This window comes from Rhinopithecus bieti, unplaced genomic scaffold (assembly GCF_001698545.2).
Source record: "Rhinopithecus bieti isolate Rb0 unplaced genomic scaffold, ASM169854v2 scaffold_54331, whole genome shotgun sequence".
In the NCBI taxonomy this organism is placed as follows: Eukaryota; Metazoa; Chordata; class Mammalia; order Primates; family Cercopithecidae; genus Rhinopithecus; species Rhinopithecus bieti.
In genome coordinates this window covers 572,585-597,306 of record NW_016821659.1, presented here as the reverse complement: position 1 = coordinate 597,306, position 24,722 = coordinate 572,585, and the positions used below count along the sequence as shown (strand labels likewise).

Genomic DNA, 24,722 nt, shown 5'->3' with positions numbered 1-24,722 from the left:
CCACCAATAAGCACCCAGGAGTCCAGGTCGCGCCCAATCAAGGCCCAGGCGGCGGAGACAGGGTAGGGTGCGTGCGGGCGGCGCGTGTGGCAGTCGCGGAACGCGCGGGAGCCTTCCTGCCGCCGGGCCTGAGCTGTCCCTCTCCTCTCTGTCGCGCGTCCTGCATCCCGGCCTCCGGCGCCCGCCGGAGGTCGCCGAGGAGCCAGAGGGCCGACTGGTCTGCGGCCCCAGCCCAGGAGGGCGCGGTGTAGCGGTCGCGGAGCCATCCCGGCGTCTGCTGCCATGACCGACTCTCCCCTTAGAGGGGACGCTTCCTCAGTGGTGGCTGCAGAGAGAGACGAGCGGCGGCTCCTGGCCGCGGGACCGTGAGACGGGTTCGTGGCCGGCCAGTTAGGGGGACGCTGCGGACCACCGCCTGCGCCCGGCCGGGCTGGTTCCTAGGGCCCCGGGGACTCGTGGCGGGCCCCGCGGGAGGCGGCATGTTCCCGCGGAGGCTGCTGGCCGCCTGGCTGGCGGGGGCGCGGGGCGGGGGCCTGCTGGCGCTTCTGGCCAATCAGTGCCGCTTCGTCACGGGCCTGCGCGTGCGGCGCGCGCAGCAGATCGCGCAGCTCTACGGCCGCCTCTACTCCGAGCGCGCACGCCGCGTCCTTCTCGGCCGCCTCTGGCGCCGGCTGCACGGCCGTCCTGGCCATGCCTCTGCCTTGATGGCGGCGTTCGCCGGCGTCTTCGTGTGGGACGAGGAGAGGATCCAGGAGGAGGAGCTGCAGAGGTGGGCGCTGCGGCGAGCTCGTCCTGGGCCGCGGGGTGGGGGGACTTGTGAACCCTGGGGCCTGCCCTGTGGTCGGTGGCCCTTGTTTACCCCGGGATGTTTTAATTGGCGGTGCAGTCGATTGAACCCGCTTGAGCAAACCGCGTTGTTGTTTGCTTCTTTGTGTCAGTTTGATGTGTGGGCTTATAAAATAGAACTGAAAGTGTAGGCTGGTATGTAGGAGGGAGACCGAGTGGGGCGAGCAAGGCAGTAAAGAAACAACAATGTAGAAATAAATTAGATACCGAAGGCATGGAGGCCCTTGTTCACGTAATCTGTAATCTTTAACACACGCAAAAAGGTGCAAATTCAAAACAGATTTTAAATTTGGCCTGAGGGTAGTGGGCTGTTATTTGCAAAATGACTTCGATCCAGATGGGACTCAGGCCTGTGTGAAATGCCAGGAGAGCCCTCTGTCATTCGTGACTCGTGGCAGAATGAGAGTCTGGAAGGCATTTTGTCACGTTACACAAACCAGCAGCCCAGACATTTGAACCTGTAAGAATTAGGTCAGAGTTTTGCGATGTTAACCAGAACTTTGGGAATAGTGTCCCATTAGACTCTGAAGTCATGCTGTCGTCATCAAAACTAAAAAGCCCAATGCCATTGATTACATTTGTTAATCTGTAGTTCTGAGACTATAGTTTCCAGGTAATGTCATGGAGAATCTTTGCTTTGGCTCTTGGTTTACCTTGTGTCTGTATTTTCTTTGCAACAGATATTCTTAAACTGTGCCCTCCCTGCACAGAAAGCACTTTGCGTCTAAACTCAAACTGTGATTTCGGGAACCAGAAACAATCCCCTCCCTCCGCAGATTCCACACCCGCCTGTTTATTCTTGATATTTCCTCCACAGGGAAACAACCTGTTATTCCACATTTTTTGTTAGGTTAAAAATGGAAATAACCGCAATAAAGTTTATACCATGGACTGTGTGGGAGGTGTAACACCCAGATGCCATGCAGCTATTTGTGCCACACTATGAATTGTGGGTAAATGGAGGTCTATCTTAAGAACTGGGAATACTTTTCCTAGCAGGAAAGATAACTTTTATAAATGCAACTTAAAATCATAACCGTAAACAACCTTATTCGCAAAAACAGTTAAGCTATCAAAGCATGATATGTATTTTGCCTAGTTTCTATTAGTATTCTTTTGCTACTTGGCCTTTGGTTATAATCAAAGTCTCGGGTGTGAGAAATAAAAGAATGGGAATAAAAATTTTAAGGTGAAAAATTATCATTAACTTGGAATTTTCGTTATTGATGATGAAATATCTGTGTTACACAGTTAAGCTTGAGAGGAAAATCTCCAATTGGAATTGCTGGGGTAAGAGAAGAGAGGCTGGGCGCGGTGGCCCAAGCCTGTAATCCCAGCACTTTGGGAGGCCGAGACGGGCGGATCACGAGGTCAGGAGATCGAGACCATCCTGGCTAACACGGTGAAACCCCGTCTCTACTAAAAAAAATACAAAAACTAGCCGGGCGAGGTGGCAGGCGCCTGTAGTCCCAGCTACTGGGGAGGCTGAGGCAGGAGAATGGCATAAACCTGGGAGGCGGAGCTTGCAGTGAGCTGAGATCCGGCCACTGCACTCCAGTCGGGGCAACAGAGCCAGACTCCGCCTCAAAAAAAAAAAAAAAAAAAGAGAAGAGAAAGACCAGAAAAGGCTACTGGGTATGAAAAGAGGAAAGGAGAGTCTGGGGTGGGATTGAATAGTGTTGGGGCTTACGTAGTAGATGACACTCTTTGGCTTATTTTATGCATTTTTACGGATGGTATTAATAGATCCTGGAGCCTCGCACTGCTAAACAGAGTTAGTGGGGAAAAAAGATAGGAAATGAACATAGTAAGCATTTGAGTTAGTCGCTACTTCCCATGGCAGAGAGATCAGACCAGTTCATGACTGAGCCAGGAGTATTCATTCTATTTTTCTCTGGTCAGACTGTCCCTGAAACCTGGAGGCAATTGAAATACTCTTGGTTGTAATCCAGCTCCTAAAGAGGGACTGCTCTGAGTTAACCAGCTTTGGAATTTCAGGAGTTCAGATGAACTCCAGAACACTTGCAAGCTGCACTTTGACCCTCCTTAGGTCGTTGTAGTAAAGGCCCTCATTTAACATTTCATTGTTCGGTTCATGCTTGAATTTGGTTTTTCATATAATTAAAATTTGATCATGTTGTTCATCTTGAGGATGTTTTTTCTTTTTAAAATATTTGTTAATGTGATAGGAAGGCAAATAATGCTATTCAACAACCACATCTTGGTTGCACAGTGGTTCCTTAGGTCTTTGTTTTGGTAGCTTGTCATGTTTATATTTTGTAAAAATATTCTGGGTACAGATTAATTTACTTGCTTTGTGTTTAAGTATTCTATTTGCTTTAAGGTAAGCACTGCTGAGGTTGTCATAGCTAGCTTAGAACGTCTTGGATTTCGTTTGTTCTAGTGAGATGATTTTTGGGTAGCTTCCATGATGGAGCACAGTTGGAGTGTGTCTCAATTGCGTTTCTTTCATTGTTAATGGAAGAAGAGCATGATTGTCACGTGGCCCCTAAATCACAGCCTTTGGCTTATCTGTGCTGATTCTGTACCAACTTGTCCTGGCACAAACTAATTCTGACATTGCTGTTTTGGTTAAGCGGGTGGAATGTGCAGGGTGTCTTTTTGAACATGTGCCTTAAAGTGGCATGTGTTTTCCTTACGTTATTTGAGTCCTATTCAGAATGACAAAGCATAACTTTGCCTTCTCGTCTTTTGTGCTTAAGAACGTCTTACCAAATAGCGTCTTATTAATCAAGCAACAGCAAGAAAATTTGAGAAGTGATTTTGACTGACTGCTATGGCCAGATGTAGAAATCAGATCTTTTAATACTTGCTCTAGTACCCAGTTGTTTTAAATTAAACAATCAACAAAACAATATTGGGATTGCTGTTTTTGGTGCTAGCTGGCATTCTGTGATTCCAGGGCGAATCTAATGGAAAAATACAGTAGTCATATTTTGATTGCTTTGGAACGGTTAAAAAAAAAAAGTTACAGGAACAAAGAGAGGAAGGATGTTAAGAAATGAAAGGCTAGGGGAAAATGTTCCATTAATCTCCTCATAGTTTTTTAAAAGTTACGGTTCATTGCTCCAGAAATTTGAGTAAATAAGTGCCGTTAAAGATGCATAAAGAAAATTGGCCATTTTCTCTTTTCTGTCTTTCAGGGCATTTGGGATACGTTAAACTCCAGTGTGTTATTTACTAGGTAAATGATCAACATAAAGTCCTTTTATCTTAAAGGAACTTTTTTTTTTGGGCCATTGTCACTTTGGGATATCTTACTGGTAAACCCTTAAACCCCTTGTTAGATCTTCAGAGCTGCATAAAATTAGACCTCAGTTTTTTGAGGTGGTCTTCATTATTTTACCATTAACTAGTTGCCCCAGAACTGCAGTGAGGTAATTGATGCCCTGCCCTGCCCTGCCCTCCCCTCCCCTCCGCTCCCCTCCCACCCCGTTCCCAGACAGAGTCTCTGTCGCCCAGGCTGGAGTGCATTGGTGCGATCTCGGCTCACTGCAACCTCCACCTCCCAGCTTCAAGCGATTCTCCTGCCTCAGCCTCCCGAGTAGCTGGGATTACAGGTGCCTGCCACCACACCCGGCTAATTTTTTGTATCTTTAATAGAGATGGGGTTTCATCATGTTGGCCAGGCTGGTCTCCAACTCCTGACCTCATGATCTGCCTGCCTCGGCCTCCCAAAGAGAGACATAATCTTACTGTCACCCAGGCTGGAGTGCAGTGGTGTGATCTCGCCTCACTGCAATCTCCGCCTTCCTGGTTCCAGCTATTCTCGTGTCTCATCCTTGCCAGCAGCTGGGTCTACAGCGGGGGCGCCACCATGCCTGTTTAATTTTTGTATGTTTAGTAGAGACGGGCTTTCACCATGTTGGCCAGGCTGGTCTCTCACTCCTGACCTCAGGTAATCCTCATACCTTGGCCTTACAAAGGGCTGAGCCAGGCGCCTGGCCCTATGTCTTTTTTTGGCGGGGGATGGAGTCTCGCTCTGTTGCCTAGGCTGGAGTGCAGCGGCATGATCTCGGTCCACTGAAGCATCCACCTCCTGGTTTCAGGCAGTTCTCCTGCCTCTGCCTCCCAAGTAGCTGGGACTACAGGTGTGCCCCACCACACCCAGCTAATTTTGTGTGTGTGTATTTTTAGAAGAGACAGGGTTTCACCATGTTGGCCAGGCTGATCTCCAACTCCTGATCTCAAGTGATCCGCCTGCCTTGGCCTCCCAAAGTGCTGGGATTACAGGCGTAAGCCACTGCGCCTGACTCCTATGTCTTTTATTTCTAGGTGTGTCCTATATCAGTAGACCCTACTTTTGACAATAACTTGGAATTTGAGGAGGAGGAGGATTATGTGAAGTGAGGCTGTTGTCTTACTGAAATTCCTAATTGTGGGGATGGCTTCATTTAAGTAATTTTGGAGCCTTATACCAAACTCCATGCTGGGGGCAGGACCCCAAGATGAACCATTGTTGCACTTACTTTGTTTTCATGGTTGTATGCCTTCAGTTTCTATAGCTTTCAGTCCAGCGTTTTTCAGATATTGAAATGATTTTCGTTTTGGAGAAAGAAAGACATGGTCTCTCTTTTCTTGATCCTTTTTCTAATCTGCTGATTTTACTATTTTGGGAATAATCTCTTTTGTCCTTCTTTGCTCTGTTAAGTCTCTTAAGATGTGAGGGTTTAGCCAGCCATCCCATCCAAACAAGATTTGGCACAGCAGGCTAAAGAGGTGTATCATGAGAGGCTTTCCTTTTCTCCACATATATGATACTGAGTGACTTTGTGCTCCTGTGTGTTAATTGGGTCTTGTCATGTTAGCATTTATAAGTTCAGACCCTTCAGGGATTCCTAAACCTTGGGACAAAATAACTTAATCATTTACATTTTTGTGAAGCAGTCTTGCTCTAGCATTCATACTGTGTCTCCACAAGACATTTCCGTCCCTCTTCATAATTTTAGTCAAAGCCACCTAGCAACCTTTAATTATATAGGAGAGCTTGATTAAGCAGTGGATCAGATACTCTGAACCACCTTGATTCTTGGAAGGCCATGAAAAAATGTTGCCTGTAGTTAATAATTTTCTTAAAACTTTTTTAACTATGTAATTCTGTTATGAGCCTCTGATGTTTTAGTAAGACATTCCACCATGGAAACATGCTCCCCTTTATTATGTGGCAAGAATGATACTTGGGCCAGGTGTTGTGGCATGTGCCTGTGCTTGGGAGGCTGGAGGATCACTTGAGCCCAGGAATTCGAGGCCAGCTTGGGCAGTGAAAAAAAAAAATTGTTTTTTTTAAAAGAATGACACTCAGGAGTTGTGCTTAGTTATTGTTCAAGGATGCTTTATAGTCCTCAAAAATGCTATAATTGATGCCCTGTGGTGCCTGATTGTTCTCTGAGCAAATCTAGCTGTGGTTTTGCCTTTGCTTTCTCTTCTGCAACATCTAAATGCCTACCCTAAGGTTCCTTCTCTATTTCTGTATGGTTTTACAGCTGGTCAGTGTTCTTGGTCGTAACAAAGAAACTGGTCTTGGTTAATTTAAGCCAAAAAGGAATTAATCAAAAGGATATTAGGTCACTCAGTATTGACAAGAAGGCCATGGTGTAGGTTGACCAAGACCTGCAACAGCAGTAATCTACTTAGGACAGTGTTGCTGGCATTGTTTCCCCCAGATTGACTGTACTCCTGGACTCTCAGCTCCCTCAAGATCCTGTGCCTTTGTGTGTTACCTTCAACATTCAAAGCCCCTTCTAGACTTCTCTAAACTCACGTAAATTAGGAGCTGTGCTTTAACTGCTAGTGGACGGGAGCGGGGCTGCATTCACCTATTTGGGTTCTCCCCAAATAGAAAGCGATTTCAGGCAGTCATAATGACAAATATTCCCCTATATAAATATTCTCATCTAAGTCCAAAGCTTAAAATTCAGCATATTGCAATTTTAGAACCAATAGGACTTCAAGAAATAACATCCTCACTTTAAAGGTAAAATGACTTTAAAGGTAAAATAAAATAAGATCACACAGCTGGTCAGCTGTAGAGCCGGGACTAGAACATAAATATTTAGACTCATCATTATTTTGAATTGCTGTAAACTTTTAATCTTGGATTTCCACTATAACTTTGAATTTTTGGCTTCTGCAGCAATATATTAATGCTATATATATGTGGTGTATATTATTTATTTAATATATTTTATTTTTTTATTTTTTTGGAGAAAGGGAGTTCTTGCTCTGGTCCACTGGGCTGGAGTTGGCAGGGCCAGATGTCAGCTCACTGGCAGCTCCGCCTCCAGGTTTACGCCCTTCTCCTGCCTAGCCTCTCGTGTAGCTGGGACTATAGGCGCCCGGCCACCCGGTGCCCAGCTAGTTTTTTTGATTTTTTAGTAGAGGCGGTTTCACCCAGTTGGGCCAGGGATTGGTCTCGATCCCTGCCTTGTGATCCACCCGTCTCGGGCTCCCAAAAGTGCTGGGATTTACAGGCTGAGCCGAGTCAGCTTTTTTTTTTTAAGAGTCTTAACTGTGTTGCCGAAGCTGGAGTGCAGTGATGTGATTTTGGCTCACTACAGCCCCGACCTCCAGGGCTCAGGTGATTCTCCAACCTCAGCCTCTTCAGTAGCTGGGACTGCAGTTGCATGCCACTACGCCCAGCTAATTGTTGTAATTTTTTTTTTTTTTTTTTTTTTGTAGAGGTGGAGTTTTGCGTGTTGCCCAGGCTAGTCTTGAAGTCCTGGGCTCAAGTGATCTGCTCACCTTAGCCTTCCAGAGTGCTGGGGATTAGAGGTGTGAACCACTGTGCCCGGCCTTAATGCAGTCTTTTAATAAAAATTTGGAGTATTGAAGCCTATTTTCATTTTATTATTATTTTTTAAATTTACTAAATTTATTCATGTAATGTTTACCGGGACATGTAATGTTTACCAGTACATGCTGGGAGCTGGAACTACAAATATGAAGGAGACTGATTCTGGGCTATTAAGGAATTTATAGTTTAGTAAGGAAAGCAGATATAAAGATAGATTAATTATAGTGTAATATGCCTGTGTAAAGGAATACAAATCAGTATATATGGTTAACTCTGCCTAGCAGTTGCCCTTGTGGTTTTTTGAAGCTTGAAGAGTGAAAAGGCATTTCAGACAGTGTAGCAGTAATTTGGGTCTTCTTCAGTCTTGAATTGCAATAGAGTGTACAAGACAGCCAGCCAGCAATTTTTGTTTCTTATCTGTAACCTTTCTTTAAAGGTTGCAGGAGGTAGGGTGAAGTAGGGGGCATGGAGAAGCTGGGTATGGTAGCACACGCCTATTGTCCCAGCTACCTGGGAGGCTGAAATGAAAGGATCTCTTAAGCCCAGGAGTTTGAGGCCAGTTTAGGCAACATAGTGAGACTTTGTCTCAAAAAAAAAGAGGTTATGAGAAAAATACAAGCCAAATTAAAAAAAATTATTATAATAAAATGTTTCAGATATATAAAAAAGGTTTAAATAATAACACGAGTGTTACAAATAATAACACGAGTGTTGGTCATTTCTTAAAATACAGCTATTTTAAGAAATAAGACATTACAGGTATATTTAGGCTTCATCTGTACCCTTTTCCAGTTGTTTTCTTATTTTTCTCCAAGATGTCACCATTATCCTAATTTGTTGTATATAATTCCCTATGTTTTTATATATACATACGTATATACCCATGAATGATACATAGTGATAGTACAATATATGGTGGTTGTTTTTCATGTTTTAAAACTTTTTGCAGCCAGTGAATCCCGCCTATAATCCCAGCACTTTGGGAGGCCCAGGCTAGTGGATCGCTTGAGCCCAGGAGTTCAACACCAGCCTGGGCAACATGGTGCAACCCCATCTCTATTAAAAATACAGAAAACAAATTAGCTGTGTGTGGTGGTGCTTGTCTGTAATCCCAGCTACTTGGGAAGCTGACGTGGGAGAATCACCTGAGCTTGGGAAGTTATGGCTGTAGTGAGCTGTGATTATGCCACTGCACTCTAGCCTGGGCTCAAAACAAACAAAACCACACAACTTTTCATAGTCCTGAACAAAATACCAACAAACTGAACTCAGCAATATATGAAATGGATTATATGCCACCAAAAGTAGGATTTATATGTAAGGAGCCCAAGGTTGGTTGTTCATATAAAAATCAATTTATTACACCATATTAATAGAAAACAGGACAAAAACTACGTGATCATCTGAATAAACACAAAAAGTATTTGACGAATTCCAATCTCCTTTTGTGATTAAAAAAGAAAACACTCAGCAGACTGGGGATAGAAGGAAATTTCTTGCAACTGATAAAAGGCATCTACAAAAAACATAGCTAACAACGTAGTTAATGGCAAAAGACTTAGTGCTTTTCTCCTAAGATCAGGAACAAGATGAGGATTCTGTTCTCACCACTTCTGTTCAACATTGTACTGGAGGTCATAACCAATGAAATTAGGCAACATAAGGAAATGAAAGCCATTTAGATTGGAAAGGAAGAAATAAAACTCTCTGTTTGCAGCTGACGATCATATATAGAAAATAGTAAGGAATCCACAGAAAACTATTAGAGCTGATAAATGAGTTCAGCAAGTTTGCAGGATGCAAGATCAATACACGGAAGTCATATTTATGTACACTAACAGTGAACAATCTGAAAATAAAATTAAGAACAATTTCATTTACAGTAGCATCAAAAGGAATAAGTACATAGGAATAAATTTAACAAAAGTGTATGACTAAAACTGTAACACTAAAAACAAAACATCTTTGGAAGAAATTTAAAAAGACATAAATAAACGGAAAGACATCCTGTGTTCATGGATTAGAACACTTAATATTGCTAAGATGGCAATACCACTTAAAATGATCTACAAATTCAGTGTAGTCCTTATCCAAATCCTAGCCAGTTTTGCAGAAATTGGCAAGCCAATTCTGATACTCACATGGAAATGAAAGGAGCTCAGAATAGCCAAGACAGTCTTGAAAAAAGAAAACAAAGTTTGGAGGACTCACTGTTCCCAATTTCAAAACTTACTACAAAGCTACAGTAATGACACTGTGGTAGTGGCATAAGGATAGACATCTAGATTGTTAGAATAAAATTGAGGGTCTAGAAATAAACCTGTACATTTTTGGTCAGTTTTCAACAAGGGCGCCAGGACAGCTCACTGGGAAGGAATAGTCTTCGACAAATGGCACTGGGTCACCTGGAGAAGTAGATGCAAGAGAATGAGTTTAGACTCCTACCTCATTATCACACACAAACATTAACTCAAAATGGGGTAAAGACCTAATGTAAGCTAAAATTATAAAACTCTTAGAAGAAAATATAGGCATAAGTTCTTATGACCTTGGATTAGGCAATGGTTTCTTAGCTGTATCACCAAAAACATAAGCAATCAGAGAAAAACATCAACATTAAAAACTTTTATGCATCAGAGGATACTATCAAGAATAGTATAAGCACATGAAAAGGTTAGGGAAATACCAGTCAAGATGCAATGAGATACCATTTCACACCCACTAAGATGGCTGGAATAAGAAAGATGGGACAGTAACAAGTGGGGCAATTGGAACCAAGGATGTGGAGCAGTTGGAATCCTCAAACATTGCTGATGTGAATATAAAATAGTGCAATTGTTTGGAAAACAGTTTGGCAGTTGCTTAAAAAGTTAAGCATAATTACCATGACCCAGCAAATTTGCTCGTAGGAATCTACCCTAGAGAACTGAAAACATGTCTATATGAAGAGTTGTACACAAATGTCCATAGCAGTATTCTTTTCTTTCTTTCTTTTTTCTTTTCTTTTTTTTTTTTTTTTTTTTTTTGACAGTTTTGCCTTTTTGCCCAGGCTGGAGTGAAGTGGTACAATCTTGGCTCACTGCAACCGCCGCCTCCTGGGTTCAAGCGATTCTCCTGCCTCAACCTCCCAAGTAGCTGGGATTTCAGGCTCCCGCCATCACACCTGGCTAATTTTTGTATTTTTAGTAGAGATGGGGTTTTGCCATGTTGGCCAGGCTGGGTCTCAAACTCCTGACCTCAGAGTGATTGATCCACCCGCCTTGGCCTCCCGAAGTGCTAGGATTATAGGCGTGAGCCACTGCGTCCAGCCAGCAGTATTATCATAGCCAGAAAGTGGAAACAAATTTTGTTTGATGAATGGATAAACAAAATGGGATCTATCCATACAATGGAATATTACTCAGCTATAAAAAGGAATAAAGTATAGCATGGCTGAACTTGAAAGTATGCTAAGTGGAAGCAGCCAGACACAATAAGTTACATATCATATGATTCCATTTACTTGAAATGTCCAGAATTGGCAACTCCATAGAGACAGAAAGTAGATTATGGCTCTCTAGGACTGGGAGAAGGCAGGAATGGGAAGTGACTAATGATGGATAGAGGTTTCTTTTGGGGGTGATAAAAATGTCTGCAATTAGATAGGGGTGATGGTTGTACAACCTTGTGAATATACTACAAGTACAGAATTGTGCACTGTAAAAGAATGAATCTTATGGTATGTGAATATATCAATTTAAAAACAAAGGGGAAAATATGTGTATACTTATAATAAGACAACCTGATAAAAAACGGACGAAAGAGATCAATTGACATTTTAAAACCATAAACCTTCATAGTTAACATTTGAGGGCTACTTACGTGCCAGATAACACTTTATTTTACTTTTTGTTTATTTTACAGATGGAGTCTCACTCTGTCGCCCAGGCTGGAATGCAATGGTGCAATCTTGGCTCACTGCAACTTCAGCCTCCTGGGTTCAAGTGATTCTCCTGCCTCAGCCTCCCGAGTAGCTGGGATTACAGGTGCCCACCACCATGTCCAGCTAATTTTTGTATTTTTAGTAGAGATAGAGTTTCACCATGTTGGCCAGGCTGGTCTCGAACTCCTGACCTCAGGTGGTCCGCCCACCTCGGATTCCCAAAGTCTGGGATTACAGGCATGAGCCACCGTGCCTGGCTCTATTTTATTTTAACTTAATTTTATTTTATTTTGAGATGGAGTTTTGCTCTTGACATCCGGGCTAGAATGCAATGGCACAATCTTGGCTCACTGCAACCTCCGCCTCCCGTGTTCAAGCGATTCTCCTGCCTCAGTCTCCCGAGTAGCTGGGGTTACAGGTATGTGCCACCATGCCCAGCTAATTTTGTATTTTTAGTAGAGACAGGGTTTCTCCATGTTAGTTAGGCTGGTCTCAAACTCCCAACCTCCGGTGATCGCCTGCCTGATCCTCCCAAAGTGTCGGAATTACAGGCGTGAGCCACCACGCCTGGTCTATTTTAGTCTTTAAGAGACAGAGTCGCTGGGTGCGGTGGTTCACGCCTGTAATCCCAGCACTTTGGAAGGCCGAGGAGGGCGGATCATGAGGTCGGGAGATTGAGACCATCCTGGCTAACACAGTGAAACCGTGTCTCTACTAAAAATACAAAAAATCAGCCCGGCGTGATAGTGCGTACCTGTAGTCCCAGCTACTCGGGAGGCTGAGGCAGGAGAATCACTTGAACCCGGGAGGTGGAGGTTGCAGTTAAGCCCATATCACGGCACTGTACTGCAGCCTGGGTGACAGAGTAAGACTCTGTCTCAAAAAATCAAGCAAAGGCCAGGCGCGGTGGCTGAAGCCTGTAATCCCAGCACTTTGGGAGGCCGAGACGGGCGGATCACGAGGTCAGGAGATCGAGACCATCCTGGCTAACACGGTGAAACCCCGTCTCTACTAAAAAATACAAAAACCTAGCCGGGTGAGGTGGCGGGCGCCTGTAGTCCCAGCTACTCAGGAGGCTGAGGCAGGAGAATGGCGTAAACCCGGGAGGTGGAGCTTGCAGTGAGCTGAGATCCGGCCACTGCACTCCAGCCTGGGTGACAGAGCGAGACTCCGTCTCAAAAAAAAAAAAAAAAAAAATCAAGCAAAAAAAAAAAAAAAGACAGAGTCTTACTGTATCGCCCAGACTGGAGTACAGTGGCAGAATTGTAGCTCACTATAGCCTCAAACTCCTGGACTCAAGTGATCTTCCCACCTCAGCCTATAGCTTCAAGTACAGGCACGTGCCACTACGCTTGGCTAATTTTTTTTTTTTTTGAGACGGAGTCTCTTGTCACCCAGGCTGGAGTGCAGTGGCGCTATCTCAGCTCACAGCCAGCTCCGCCTCCTGGGTTCACGCCATTCTCCTGCCTCAGCCTCCCCAGTAGCTGGGACTACAGACACCCGCCACCTCGCCCGGCTAGTTTTTTGTATTTTTTAGTAGAGATGGGGTTTCACCATGTTCGCCAGGATGGTCTCGATCTCCTGACCTCGTGATCCACCCGTCTCGGCCTCCCAAAGTGCTGGGATTACAGGCTTGAGCCACTGCGCCCGGCCTGCTTGGCTAATTTTTAAAATTTTTTCTTAGAGATAGGGTCTCACTGTGTTTCCCAGGCCAGTCTTGAACCTGGCCTCAAGCAATCCTCCTGCCTTGGGCTCCCAAAGTGCTGGGACTACCGGAGTGAGCCTCTGTGCCTGGCCATAGATACTAAGCACTTGACACTTACTTTTTTTTTTTTTTGAGATAGAGTCTCACTTTGTCACCCAATGCAGTAGTGTGATCTCGGCTCACTACAACCTCTGCTTCCCAGGTTCAAGCAATTCTCCTGAATAGCTGGGATTACAGGTGTGCGCCACCATGCCCGGCTAATTTTTATATTTTTAGTAGAGATGGGATTTCACCATGTTGATCAGGCTGGTTTCAAGCTCCTGACCTTGTGATTCACCCTCCTCAGCCTCCCAAAGTGCTGAGATTACAGGCATGAGCCACCGTGCCCTGCAGTACTTGATACTTTGTTTGGAATCTTTATAGCCAACCTCGAGATAGATACTATTACTGTTCCCATTTTATAGATTTAGAAATAGGAACTGGTTAAATAATCTAGTTAGTGAGCATTGGACTAAGATTCAAACTCAGGAACTCAGTTTTTATTCACTGTACTGTGTCCTGTTTATATACTACATACTGTGGTTTACTGTATAGCCTTCTTGCACAGGCCTTTTTGCGGACACTTCATTTCACAGGGCTGACTAACCACCTCTCCATGGCTCTTTTTCCCCTTTCCAGATCCATTAATGAGATGAAGCGGTTAGAAGAAATGTCAAATATGTTTCAGAGCTGTGGAGTCCAGCACCACCCTCCAGAACCAAAAGCCCACACAGAAGGGAGTGAAGATTCAGAGGGCAAAGAGCAACCTTGGGAAATGGTGATGGATAAGAAACACTTTAAGCTGTGGCGGCGCCCAATTCCGGGCACCCACCTTTACCAGTACCGAGGTGAGCCCAGTTTGGCTGTCTTTTGGGTTCCATAGTTGCCCAGGTGCATGAGACTTCTGTTCTTCATACTTCTCTCAACTGTTCTGGTTGTTTCTCAGAAAATTTGCCATGGTTTTTTGTTTATTGTTTTTCTTCTCCCAGATGACAGTGTTGTCTTTGCTTAGATCATCTTTGTCTTTCTTTGTTGCCCCACTATGACTTGTAGTTTCTGAACCTGCCTTAAGATCTCTTAGTACTTTAGAACTGAAACGCCGCTAGGTGATAGAAACAAGGCAAGTGACTGGAGTATGGCAAGTATCTCTTATTCTTTCTTGTCATTCTAGTTTTTGGAACTTACACAGATGTGACACCTCGGCAGTTCTTCAATGTTCAGGTGAGTTAATTTTTCTCTCCAGGTTTGGAGCCTCCTGGCATATCAGTTGCTACTGTCTACATGAATAATTTATCTGACTCAGGTGACATTGGCTTCAATACATCCATCTACCTACCTATCTACCTGTCATCCCACATTGCATAGCGTTTAGGTAAACATTTGACTTAGACTTTATTTATCTGGCCCATGGGGATGAGATCAATTTTACCCTCTCACAGGACTATTGGGAATATCAGATAGAGGAATGGATATGAATACTTTAATGTATGTTATGAGGCTTTATTGTTTTTCCCCCAAACAACTTGAGAGTAAGTTACATACATCATAGCCCTTTATTCGTAAATTCTTCCAGTGTGTGTTTCCTGAAACTAGCCATATGCCATATTTTCTTAACTAACCATGATACCATTATTGAAATCAGTAAATTTAACACTGATGCAACACTTCATATAGTCTTCTGTTTGTATTCCAGTTTTATCAGTTGAGTCAGTAAAGTCCTTTATAGCATTTTCCGCTTCAGTACAGAAATAGTCAGGATTATATTTAGTTGTCGCATCTCTTTAACCTCAAATCAAGAACATTTCCACAGTGGAAATTTCTTTTCTTCCTTTCCTCTCCCTGAGACGGGGTCCTGCTGTGTCACCCAGGCTGGAGTGCAGTGGTGTGATCATGTCTTGCTGCAGCCTTTGCTTCCTGGACCTGAGTGATCCTCCCACCTCAGCTTCCAGGCCTACAGGCTTGCACCACCACACTTGGCTAATTAAAATTTTTTTTTCCTAGAGACAGGGTCTCCCTTTGTCTCCTAGGCTGGGCTTGAGCTCCTGGGCCCAAGTGATCCTCCCACCTTGGTCTCCCAAAGTGCTGGGATTACAGGTGTGAGCCACTGTGTTGGCCCAATGTTTATTTCATAAAGATGAAGAGTATCTGTTCAAAGACTACTTTCCTCCTTGTAGGGGAAGATGTTTTTAAAAATGAAGCAGGGAGATGGGATCGCCCAGAGTTCTAAAAGAAAAATTTTTTCTTTCTGGAATTTTCATTTGTTTTGCCAGACTTCCAATAACTACTTCGTTGGTTATAACGTTCACTCTAACATGCCAGTGCACTTTGCCTGAGACCCTGGATCTTGTTAATTTGTAGTGAATTTTTGTTGGTTTTATGCATATGGTATATCTGTCTTAATTTGAAATTCTTCAGTTACTAGTGATGCCAGAAGTTTAAAAAAATGTGCTACTTGCATTTTTGTGTATGTGAGGTGTCTACTACCACTTTTGGACTTTTTATTGTTTAAAACATTTTAGAATTGTCTTACCTTTATACATTTATATCACTATATATTATTTTTCTCCAGATTGTGAGAGATATTTTTGTTACACTTTTCCTTGGTTGCTTTTTTTTTTTTTTTTTTTTGAGACGGAGTCTGGCTGTGTCGCCCAGGCTGGCAGTGCAGTGGCGCGCATCTCGCTCACTGCAAGCTCCGCCTCCCGGTTCACGCCATTCTCCCGCCTCAGCCTCGAGTAGCTGGGACTGCAGGTCCGCCACCGGACGCCGCTAATTTTTTGTATTTTTAGCAGTAGAGATGGGTTTCACCGTGTTAGCCAGTGATGTCTCGATCCTCCTGAGCCTCCCGTGATCGCCTGCCTCGGCGCCTCCCAACAAGTGCTGGGATTACAGCTTGAGCCCACTGCGCCCGGCCGTTTGTCTTTTTAAGATTCGCATTCAGGACCGGGGCGCGGTGGCTCAAGCCTGTAATCCCAGCACTTGGGAGGGCCGAGGCGGGCGGGATCACGAGGTCAGGAGATCGAGGACCATTCCTGGCTAACCACGGTGAAAGCCCTCTCTACTAAAAAATGACAAAATAACTAAGCCGGCGAGCCGCGGGGCGGCACCTGTGAGTCCCAGCTACTTGGGAGCTGACGGCGGGAGAATGCGCGTGGAACCCGGGACGCGGCAGCTGTAGTGAGTTGGATCGGCGCGAGCGCGCCAGCCTGGCGACAGAGCAAAACTCCGTCCTCAAAAAAAAAAAAGAAAAATCAAAAAGATTTACATTCAGTGTAATGACATTAGCCTGTATAAAGTGATTTTGAAAGAATCGTCTGTAATAAGAACCATGTCTCTCACACTCTGGCACTCTCTGTTAGGTCAGATTACCCTCTCCTTGTAATAAGGTTACTGGATCAGAAACCAAAGCATCTGGAAAGCTTTCTGCATTTTTGTTTTGGGTCTTCTTAGGTCTTCACGGTCTTTTCTCTTTCTACAGCTGGACACAGAGTATAGAAAAAAATGGGATGCCCTGGTGATCAAGCTGGAGGTGATTGAGAGGGATGTGGTTAGTGGTTCCGAGGTTCTTCACTGGGTAACCCATTTTCCTGTGAGTATTTTTACTTCTGATTTTATTTCTGTCCAGGTATGTATGATGCAGAACACTAATCCTGCCCTCCATTTCTTTAGTATCCAATGTACTCACGGGATTATGTTTATGTTCGGCGGTATAGTGTGGATCAGGAAAACAACATGATGGTGTTGGTGTCGCGGTATGTATGGCTGCCTATGACTCTTGCTGAGCTCCTTTAGCTGTGGCCTTCATTCCTACGTACCTGAGTTTGCATATTCTTAGTGCCCTGATGAGTCTCCCACAGGCTTCCCTGCAGCCAGTGCCCCTTCCACCCAGCTGGAAGATGAGGGGGCTCTGACTGTCTAGGAAGAATGGAGAGATACAAGCTTTTAGTTAAACTGTTTTTGGGTTCTTTAATGTTGGTGATTAAAAGAAGTGCTGTTGTTTTTGACCCACAGCCTAGTGAGCCATAAATTACCAAAGGAACTCACTTCATTTTTAATTAATTCATTTGTTTATTTTAGAGGCAGGGTTTCACAATGTGGTCCTGGCTGGTCGTGGACTCCTGGCCTCAAGTGATCTTCCTGTCTTGGCCTCCCAGTGTTGGGATTACAGGCATGAGCCACCACGTCTGGCCTTGACTTCATTTTTAGAACTTAGTTGGTATTTATTCGTCTTAGTGACTCCTTTGTTTTGTGTATTTAAAAAAATCGGAGACAGCTCCCCTGTTGTTCTATATGGAGACATTACTAAGAGTGCTTCTCCTTTCCTGCTTACCAGTGCTGTGGAGCATCCGAGTGTGCCAGAGTCTCCAGAATTCGTCAGGGTCAGATCATATGAATCCCAAATGGTTATCCGTCCCCACAAGTCATTTGACGAGGTGAGTTTTACCTCATCCCAGAGATAATATGTCATGACTGTGGAATATTCTCAAGCGATGTCTTACCTGAACTAGGGAGGAGGGGGTGTGGCCCAGGAACAGTTCTCAGGGGAGTCTGATGCTAGTGGTCTGGAAACCATTTTTTGGGAACTCCCGATGTAGGTGATGTACCTGGAAGATCCCCAAGGACAAGGTAGTGGCAATCCATTGGTTCCCTCGTATCTGAGAGACAGTTAAAATAATCATAACCACTGACGCGTTAGCCTGTATCAGCAGCATTCTTCAGGAACTAGAGTGAGTACCTTCTGTCAGCATTTCACCACAGTGGGCAGAGCACTGGATGGAAGCTTCTCTGGATTTCTGCTTCCTTGCCAGAGAAATGGGAAGGTTGGATTCTGCTGTCTGTCTTCTTTAAAATTCTGTGACTTTATTTGAAAAGAATATTTATTTCAGCCTAATGAGGTGTTTTGTATTTATTTTGATCTTTTAAACTAAATCTCCATTGAGAGTATAGATACTGATGCTAGTAGCTTCTGGTTTTAGTTCATTTCACTTTATGATGGCTCTGTTTCTCCCTGTTGCTTGTGTTTGATTTAGAGCTATATGGACTGTGTTCTTTTGTGTAGTTTTCTCATTCTCATCAGGTTGTTTTATTTATACCACCTCCAGGACTTCAGTTGGTCCTTGTTAAAAAAAAAAAAAAAAAAATGGAGATGATAGAGAGAGGAAAGCAGGAAGGGCACTGGGGTTAGAAGACATGATTCAAGCAAAAACAAAGATAGGAATGAGCCAGGTATGCACTCAGAGACTCACATGCTTAGAAAGGAAGGTAGAAGTTAGGGAGAAGTGATAAATTGCATTGACTGTGTACCGAGGGTACTCAAAAACCATGTAGCTGCGTTTGGATTTGCCAAATGGGAACTAAATCTTTGATCCAAGGTAGGGGGTTTTTATCATGGAAAATTTGAAATACATACAAAAGATACAGAAGTAGACGAGTATAATGAACCCTATGTATCCGTCTCCAGCTCCAGTTATCACCTCATGGCCAAAATTGTTTTATCCATACCCTTTCCCATTTCCTTTCCCACTCCCCTGATTATTTTGAAGCAAATTCTAGCTTTACTGTAAGAGAACCCAATTATTCTATTATATATTTCAGTATTTATCTCAAATAAGGGTTTTGGGTTTTTTTGGAAACAGGGTCTCGCACTGTTACCCAGGCTAGTGTGCAGTGACGCAGTCACAACTCACTGCAGCCTTGACTTCCTGGGCTCAGGTGATCCTCCTGCCTCAGCCTCCCAAGTAGCTGAGATTATAGGCACGTGGCACCATGTCTGGCAAATTTTTGTATTTTTTGTAGAGATGAGGTCTCACCATGCTGCCCAGGCTGGTCTTGAACTCCTGGGCTCAAGCGATCCTCCCACGTCAGCCTCCCAAAATGCTGGGACTACAGGCGTGAGCCACCGTGCCCAGCCCAAATAAGGAATTTTTAAAACAGCTCTGGGCCAGGCAACATGGAGAGACCCGGTCTCTACAGAAAATAAAAACGATGACATGTGCCTGTAGTCCTAGCTGTTTGGGGAGCTGAGGTTGGGAGAATCACTTGAGCCCAGGAGGTCAAGGCTGCATTAAGCTGTGCTTGTGCCACAGCACGCCAGCCTGGGCAACAGTGTGAGACCCTTCTCAAAAAAAAAAAAGCAGCTAGGTGCAGTGGCTTACACCTGTAGTCCCAGCACTTTGGGAGGCTGAAGCGTGCGGATTATTTGAGGTCAGGATTTCAAGACCAGCCTGGCCAACATGGTGAAACCCTGTCTCTACTAAAAGTACAAATTTTTATTCAGGCATTGTGTCACGTGTCTGTAATCCCAGCCACTTGGGAGGCTGAGGCAGGAGAATTGCTTGAACCCGGGAGGTGGAGGTTGTGGTGAGCCGAGATTGCGCCATTGCACTCCAGCCTGGGCGACAAGAGTGAAACTCCATCTCAAGAAAAAAAAAGGAAAAAAAAGGTCTTGCTCTCTCACCCAGTCTGGAGTACAGTGGCTCAATCTGTGCTCACTGCAACGTCATCTGTGTTCAGTGCAGCCTCTGCCTCCCGGTTCAAACGATTCTCCTGCCTCAGACTCCCAAGTAACTGGGATTACAGGCGCGTACCACCACCACCCAGCTAATTTTTTTTAACTTTTAGTAGAGATGGGATTTCACTGTGCTGGCCAGGCTGGTCTCGAATTCCGGTCCTCAAGTAATCTGCCTGCCTTGGGCTCCCAATGTGCTGGGATGATAAGGCATGAGCCACAGTGCCCAGCCAACACCCAATTTTTTTTTTTTTTTTTTTGAGACGGAATCTCGCTCTGTTGCCCAGGTTGGAGTGCAGTGGCTTGATCTTGGCTCACTGCAACCTTTGCCTCCCAGGTTCAAGCAATTCTTGTGCCTCAACCTCACGAGTAGCTGTATACAGGTGTATACCACCATGGCGGGCTAATTTTTGTATTTTTGGTAGAGATGGGGTTTCACCAGGTTGGCCAGGCTTGTCTTGAACTCTTGACCTCAGGTGATCTGCCTGCCTCGGCCTCCCAGAGTGCTGGGATTATAGGCGTGAGCCACCATGCCCGGCCTAACACGCAAACTTTTTCTTGGGAGCTGGTCACTTAGTGCTGTCTGCTTAGCACATACCAGAATTTCAAACCCCTAAAAGCAAAGCCTGTGTTCAGCATAAACCACGTTGTTAGCATAGTCTACGCGCAGGGAGCCACCCTTATCAGCTAACTGTTGACTGGGAGTCAAGTTGACCAAGGGTCAACATTGCAAGGAGGCCTTTCTATGGATAGTAGTCTCTCAGGCCTTCAGTGTTTGTTTTTTTTGTTGTTGTTGTTGAGACAGAGTCTCGCTCTGTCGCCCAGGCTGGAGTCCAGTGGCCGGATCTCAGCTCACTGCAAGCTCCGCCTCCCGGGCTTACGCCATTCTCCTGCCTCAGCTTCCCAAGTAGCTGGGACTACAGGCGCCCGCCACCTCGCCCTGCTAGTTTTTTGTATTTTTTTAGTAGAGACGGGGTTTCACCGTGTTAGCCGGGATGGTCTCGATCTCCTGACCTCGTGATCCACCCGTCTCGGCCTCCCAAAGTGCTGGGATTACAGGCGTGAGCCACCGCGCCCAGCCCAGGCCTTCAGTGTTAACTCTTTTCTGCACAGGGTGAAAAAAGAAAATGACACCCCCTGCTCCAGAATCAGATCATGGTTACTCTGTGGTGCTGGATATGGAGGTCGTGGTGGGTGATCTAGGGATCTTCATTTTTGCTGTTTTTCTTTTCCAGAATGGCTTTGACTACTTACTGACATACAGCGACAATCCCCAGACCGTGTTTCCTCGCTACTGTGTTAGTTGGATGGTTTCCAGTGGTAAGTAGGGGCAAGTATACAGGGCCTGGAACCTGGGTTGAGCATTTTGTTTTTCTCTATTTCCTATTGGGGAAATAAAACGTCTCTTCTGGTTCCTTTTTTTTTTTTTATTTTTCCCCCGAGACAGTCTCACTGTCGCCTAGGCTAGAGTTCAGCAGCATGATCTTGGGTCACTGCAACCTCCACCTCCCAGGTTCAACCCATTCTCCTGCCTCGGGCTCCTGAGTAGCTGGGATTACAGGCACCCCCACCACGCCTGGCTAATCTTTGTATTTTTAGTAGAGAGAGGGTTTCATCATGTTGGCCAAGCTGGTCTCGAACTCCTGACCTCAAGTGATCCACCCACCTCAGCCTCCCAAAGTGCTGGGATTACAGGCATGAGCCACCGCGCCCAACCCTTTTCTGGTTCATTCTTGAATTACTATGAAGATACCAGAGACTCCAGGTGGAGATTGAAGGGATGAGAATTATAGCGTCCCAGAAAGGAACTTGTATCCAGAGGAGAGCTTTAAAAACATTAGCTTCAATGCCTTAAATATGGACTGTGTAGATTAACGTATTTGTATTTGCTTCTTGAATAGTTGAAGGCCATAAGATCTGACATAGAAAATATGGTGATTATAGGGCAGTCACCTGGGGAAAGGGGCATTTGTCTTAACCAAGTTACACATCATGGCTGTAACTGCAGCTTTCCCTTCCACCTTCTTGTCTGAGAAAGCATCCTTGTGATTTTCTCTCTTCTGGTTCTCTATAGGCGGCTCCTTACCTGCTTCAGGGGGAGAATAGAGAGAAGATTAGGTATTTCTGTTTGACATTTATCTAAATAAAATTGGCAGGTATTTCAGCCATGCCACTGATGAGTGATATTTAGATTAAAAGATCCTTTTTGGGACTTAAGTGGCCTGATTAGTACCCCCTTTCGAAGAAGGAGCAAAGATCATGGTTTGGGAACACATTCTGGGAGGCAGCTGTTCACAGGCTGTCAATCAGGTTGTGATCTTTGTAAGGAAGAACTGGTTCCCTACCATCCAAGAAATAGGACCTTCTCATTTCGAGCCTACTGTTGGTTTGTATGTCAGCTTCACCTGATTCTCGTTTCCTGACAGGCATGCCAGATTTCCTGGAGAAGCTGCACATGGCCACTCTGAAAGCCAAGAATATGGAGATTAAAGTAAAGGACTACATCTCGGCTCAACCTCTGGAAATGAGTAGTGAAGCCAAGGCCACCAGCCAGTCCTCTGAGCGGAAGAAGGAGGGCAGCTGTGGCCCTGCTCAGATTGAGTATGCCTGACAGGCTTTGGGAGAAGAAGGGACCGGCGCTTCTAGCCCCGTCTCAGTCCTTTACCACTCTGCTCCAGAAGGGGGACGTGCCCCATGTGTTAGGAGGCGTCTGCTGTAACTTCAGTGCAAGATAATTCAATAACTGATATCCCATTTCATTCAGAGCCCTTATTGCTCTTATCAAAACAGAAGAAGGCTACATTTGTGCGAGTGTTGTCATATTCTCAGGCCAACTCCTTTGAAATTCGGTGTCTCACTGAGCTAATCTGGAACAAACCGCTAACCTCAGGCCAGAAGGGGATGACCTCCATTTGCTTCTCTGAGTAGTTTCCTCTGCTGACATTCCAAATCCCACCATCGATTGTGCAGCGCTTTGGATTTCCTTCAGTTCTCCAGGTCCACCTGGAAAGTGTAGTTGGCCGGTTGAGTCTCTCAGATGAGGGGCCGCTGGGAGTGCTCTTGGTAACAATCATGTTGTGAATAGGTGTGAACGCTACTTGGTTGTGTTAAGTGCCTTGTCCGCACCTTGCTTTTATCTCTAGGGACATGAAATTATTATTAATTTTTTTGTTGTTTTAAGTAGAGATGGAGTTTCACTCTGTTTCCCAGACTGGTCTTGAACTCCTGGGCCATACCTGGCCAGGGACATGAAATTTGTACCAAGAAATTTCCCTCCCTGCCTGCACAATAGCACCCATTTATTCACCTTATCCAGAGTAAGTTTCCTTTGAATCGGCCAGTTCTTCTGTATTCATTGGATCATTGCCTCCTTCCTAACCTTCCCCACTTAACCAAGAACACTGGGAGACTAATCCTTTTACATAGTAGCTTTTTGATGCTCAAAACATCACATTTAAATTTAGTTTAAAAAATTTTTAACTTTTGTGTCAAACAGAAGCAGTTGAGGAATTGAGGATTCTACCTTAGTCCCATTGTATAGAAAACACGATTTTGATTCAGGTATTATTTTTCACATTTCAGGTTTGACTTGTTCTTTTCAGAAGGCTAAAGGCAGAGGAATGGGGGCTGGGCCACTCCCTTGGAGCTCTCAGATCTGTAGACAAGCTGTGTGGATGCATAGATGTAATCTTGCCACAGATACTAATACAGTGGAGATTTGGTTTATGTTACCATTATGTTCCTCTAAAAAGTTTTTCTTTCTCTCTTCAGAGCCAAAATAAAAGTGGACTACACTGTTCAGATAAGGTCACAGTCCGATGCTGTCAGTTTTACCGAGCTGGTTTCGCTGATGGTCATGCTGCAATTTGTTAGGATAATAGGGATCAAGTTTTAAATCCTCCTCCCTCCCTTTTTTCTGGAGTCTTGATGGCCAGAGTTATTTGTTTTTTTTTCCCCCTGCTTGCTACTGTTTTGTGGTGTTGAGAAGTGATTTAAACCTGAGACTAACTTAAACGCTTCCTTGACCTTGTTGACTGTTCATTTTTGTGCCAAGGAAGTGGTTGCCCCAGCGTGTGTCTTGCCTTCTCCGCATCATTGTTGGAAGGGAAGAGAAATGCATCGAGCAGTTCCAGCTGCTTTTCATTCATTACTTCTGTTTTTTCCCCAGGACCTGACAAGCCAGGGCAGAGTCCCTGGGTTGTGTCCAAACTTAGCACTTGCAATTGTTGGGATGTGGATGGATGTGTGCATAAGAGAGAGAATGTGTGTGTGTGTCCATCCGCGTGTGCGCACACATGCACAGGTACAAAGGAGTTGCAGTTGCTCCATGTTCTGACTTACGGCAATTTGATTCTGCACTTGGGGTCTGTACAGTTACTCATGTCATTGTAATGATTTCACTCCTAACTGTGACATTTTTACCAAATGTGTGAATAAATAATACATAAAGATTGGTACAAAAGTGTTTGTCTTTGGACAAATGGTGGAAGAATCTTGCATATTGGGCTTATTTCTTTCTGATCACAAGGTCGAAAAGAATTTTTACTCTGAGAGTTGGGAGGTGGCAGTGGCAGGGCTTGTTCATTCTTGGTAGATAGTGGCTGGCACAGTTTGCCTGGAGCATGAGCCCTTTCCAGGTGACCTGCTTGGCACCTGAAAATAAACCACCTATATCCGCTTCCTTAGCTTGATACACTGATCCATATCCTTTCCCTTTAAAGAAGGATCACTTGGGAGGGAGCAGTGCTAGAGCTTAGCAGGTGGTAGAAATCGGGACAGAAGCAGGCCTGCGGTCTAAGGTTGAGGAGAGGGCCAAGTCGGCGCCCTTGGCCGAGGGGCAGTTCTGCTAGCATGCTCTGAGTGTAACATGAATTTATGTGTAATTTTG

At 44.7% G+C, this 24,722-nt stretch overlaps 1 protein-coding gene across 1 annotated transcript; it reads left to right on the top strand.

Moving 5' to 3' along the window:
- Nucleotides 1–80: 80 nt before the first annotated feature.
- STARD7 (StAR related lipid transfer domain containing 7) lies at nt 81–24,296 on the top strand. The gene is made up of 8 exons (XM_017860502.1): nt 81–769; nt 13,966–14,174; nt 14,498–14,547; nt 16,805–16,915; nt 16,996–17,078; nt 17,660–17,759; nt 21,070–21,154; nt 22,261–24,296. The coding sequence occupies exons 1-8, from the start codon at nt 480–482 to the stop codon at nt 22,443–22,445; spliced, it is 1,113 nt and encodes a 370-aa protein (XP_017715991.1). The 5' UTR covers nt 81–479; the 3' UTR covers nt 22,446–24,296.
- The last annotated feature ends 426 nt before the right edge of the window (nt 24,297–24,722 follow it).

Coding starts and splice junctions, on each gene's coding strand:
- STARD7 (XM_017860502.1), top strand. CDS start 480: ATGTTCCCGCGGAGGCTGCTGGCCGCCTGGCTGGCGGGGGCGCGGGGC. Junction 14,548..16,804: donor GGCAGTTCTTCAATGTTCAG/GTGAGTTAATTT, acceptor CTCTTTCTACAG/CTGGACACAGAGTATAGAAA. Junction 17,079..17,659: donor ATGATGGTGTTGGTGTCGCG/GTATGTATGGCT, acceptor CCTGCTTACCAG/TGCTGTGGAGCATCCGAGTG.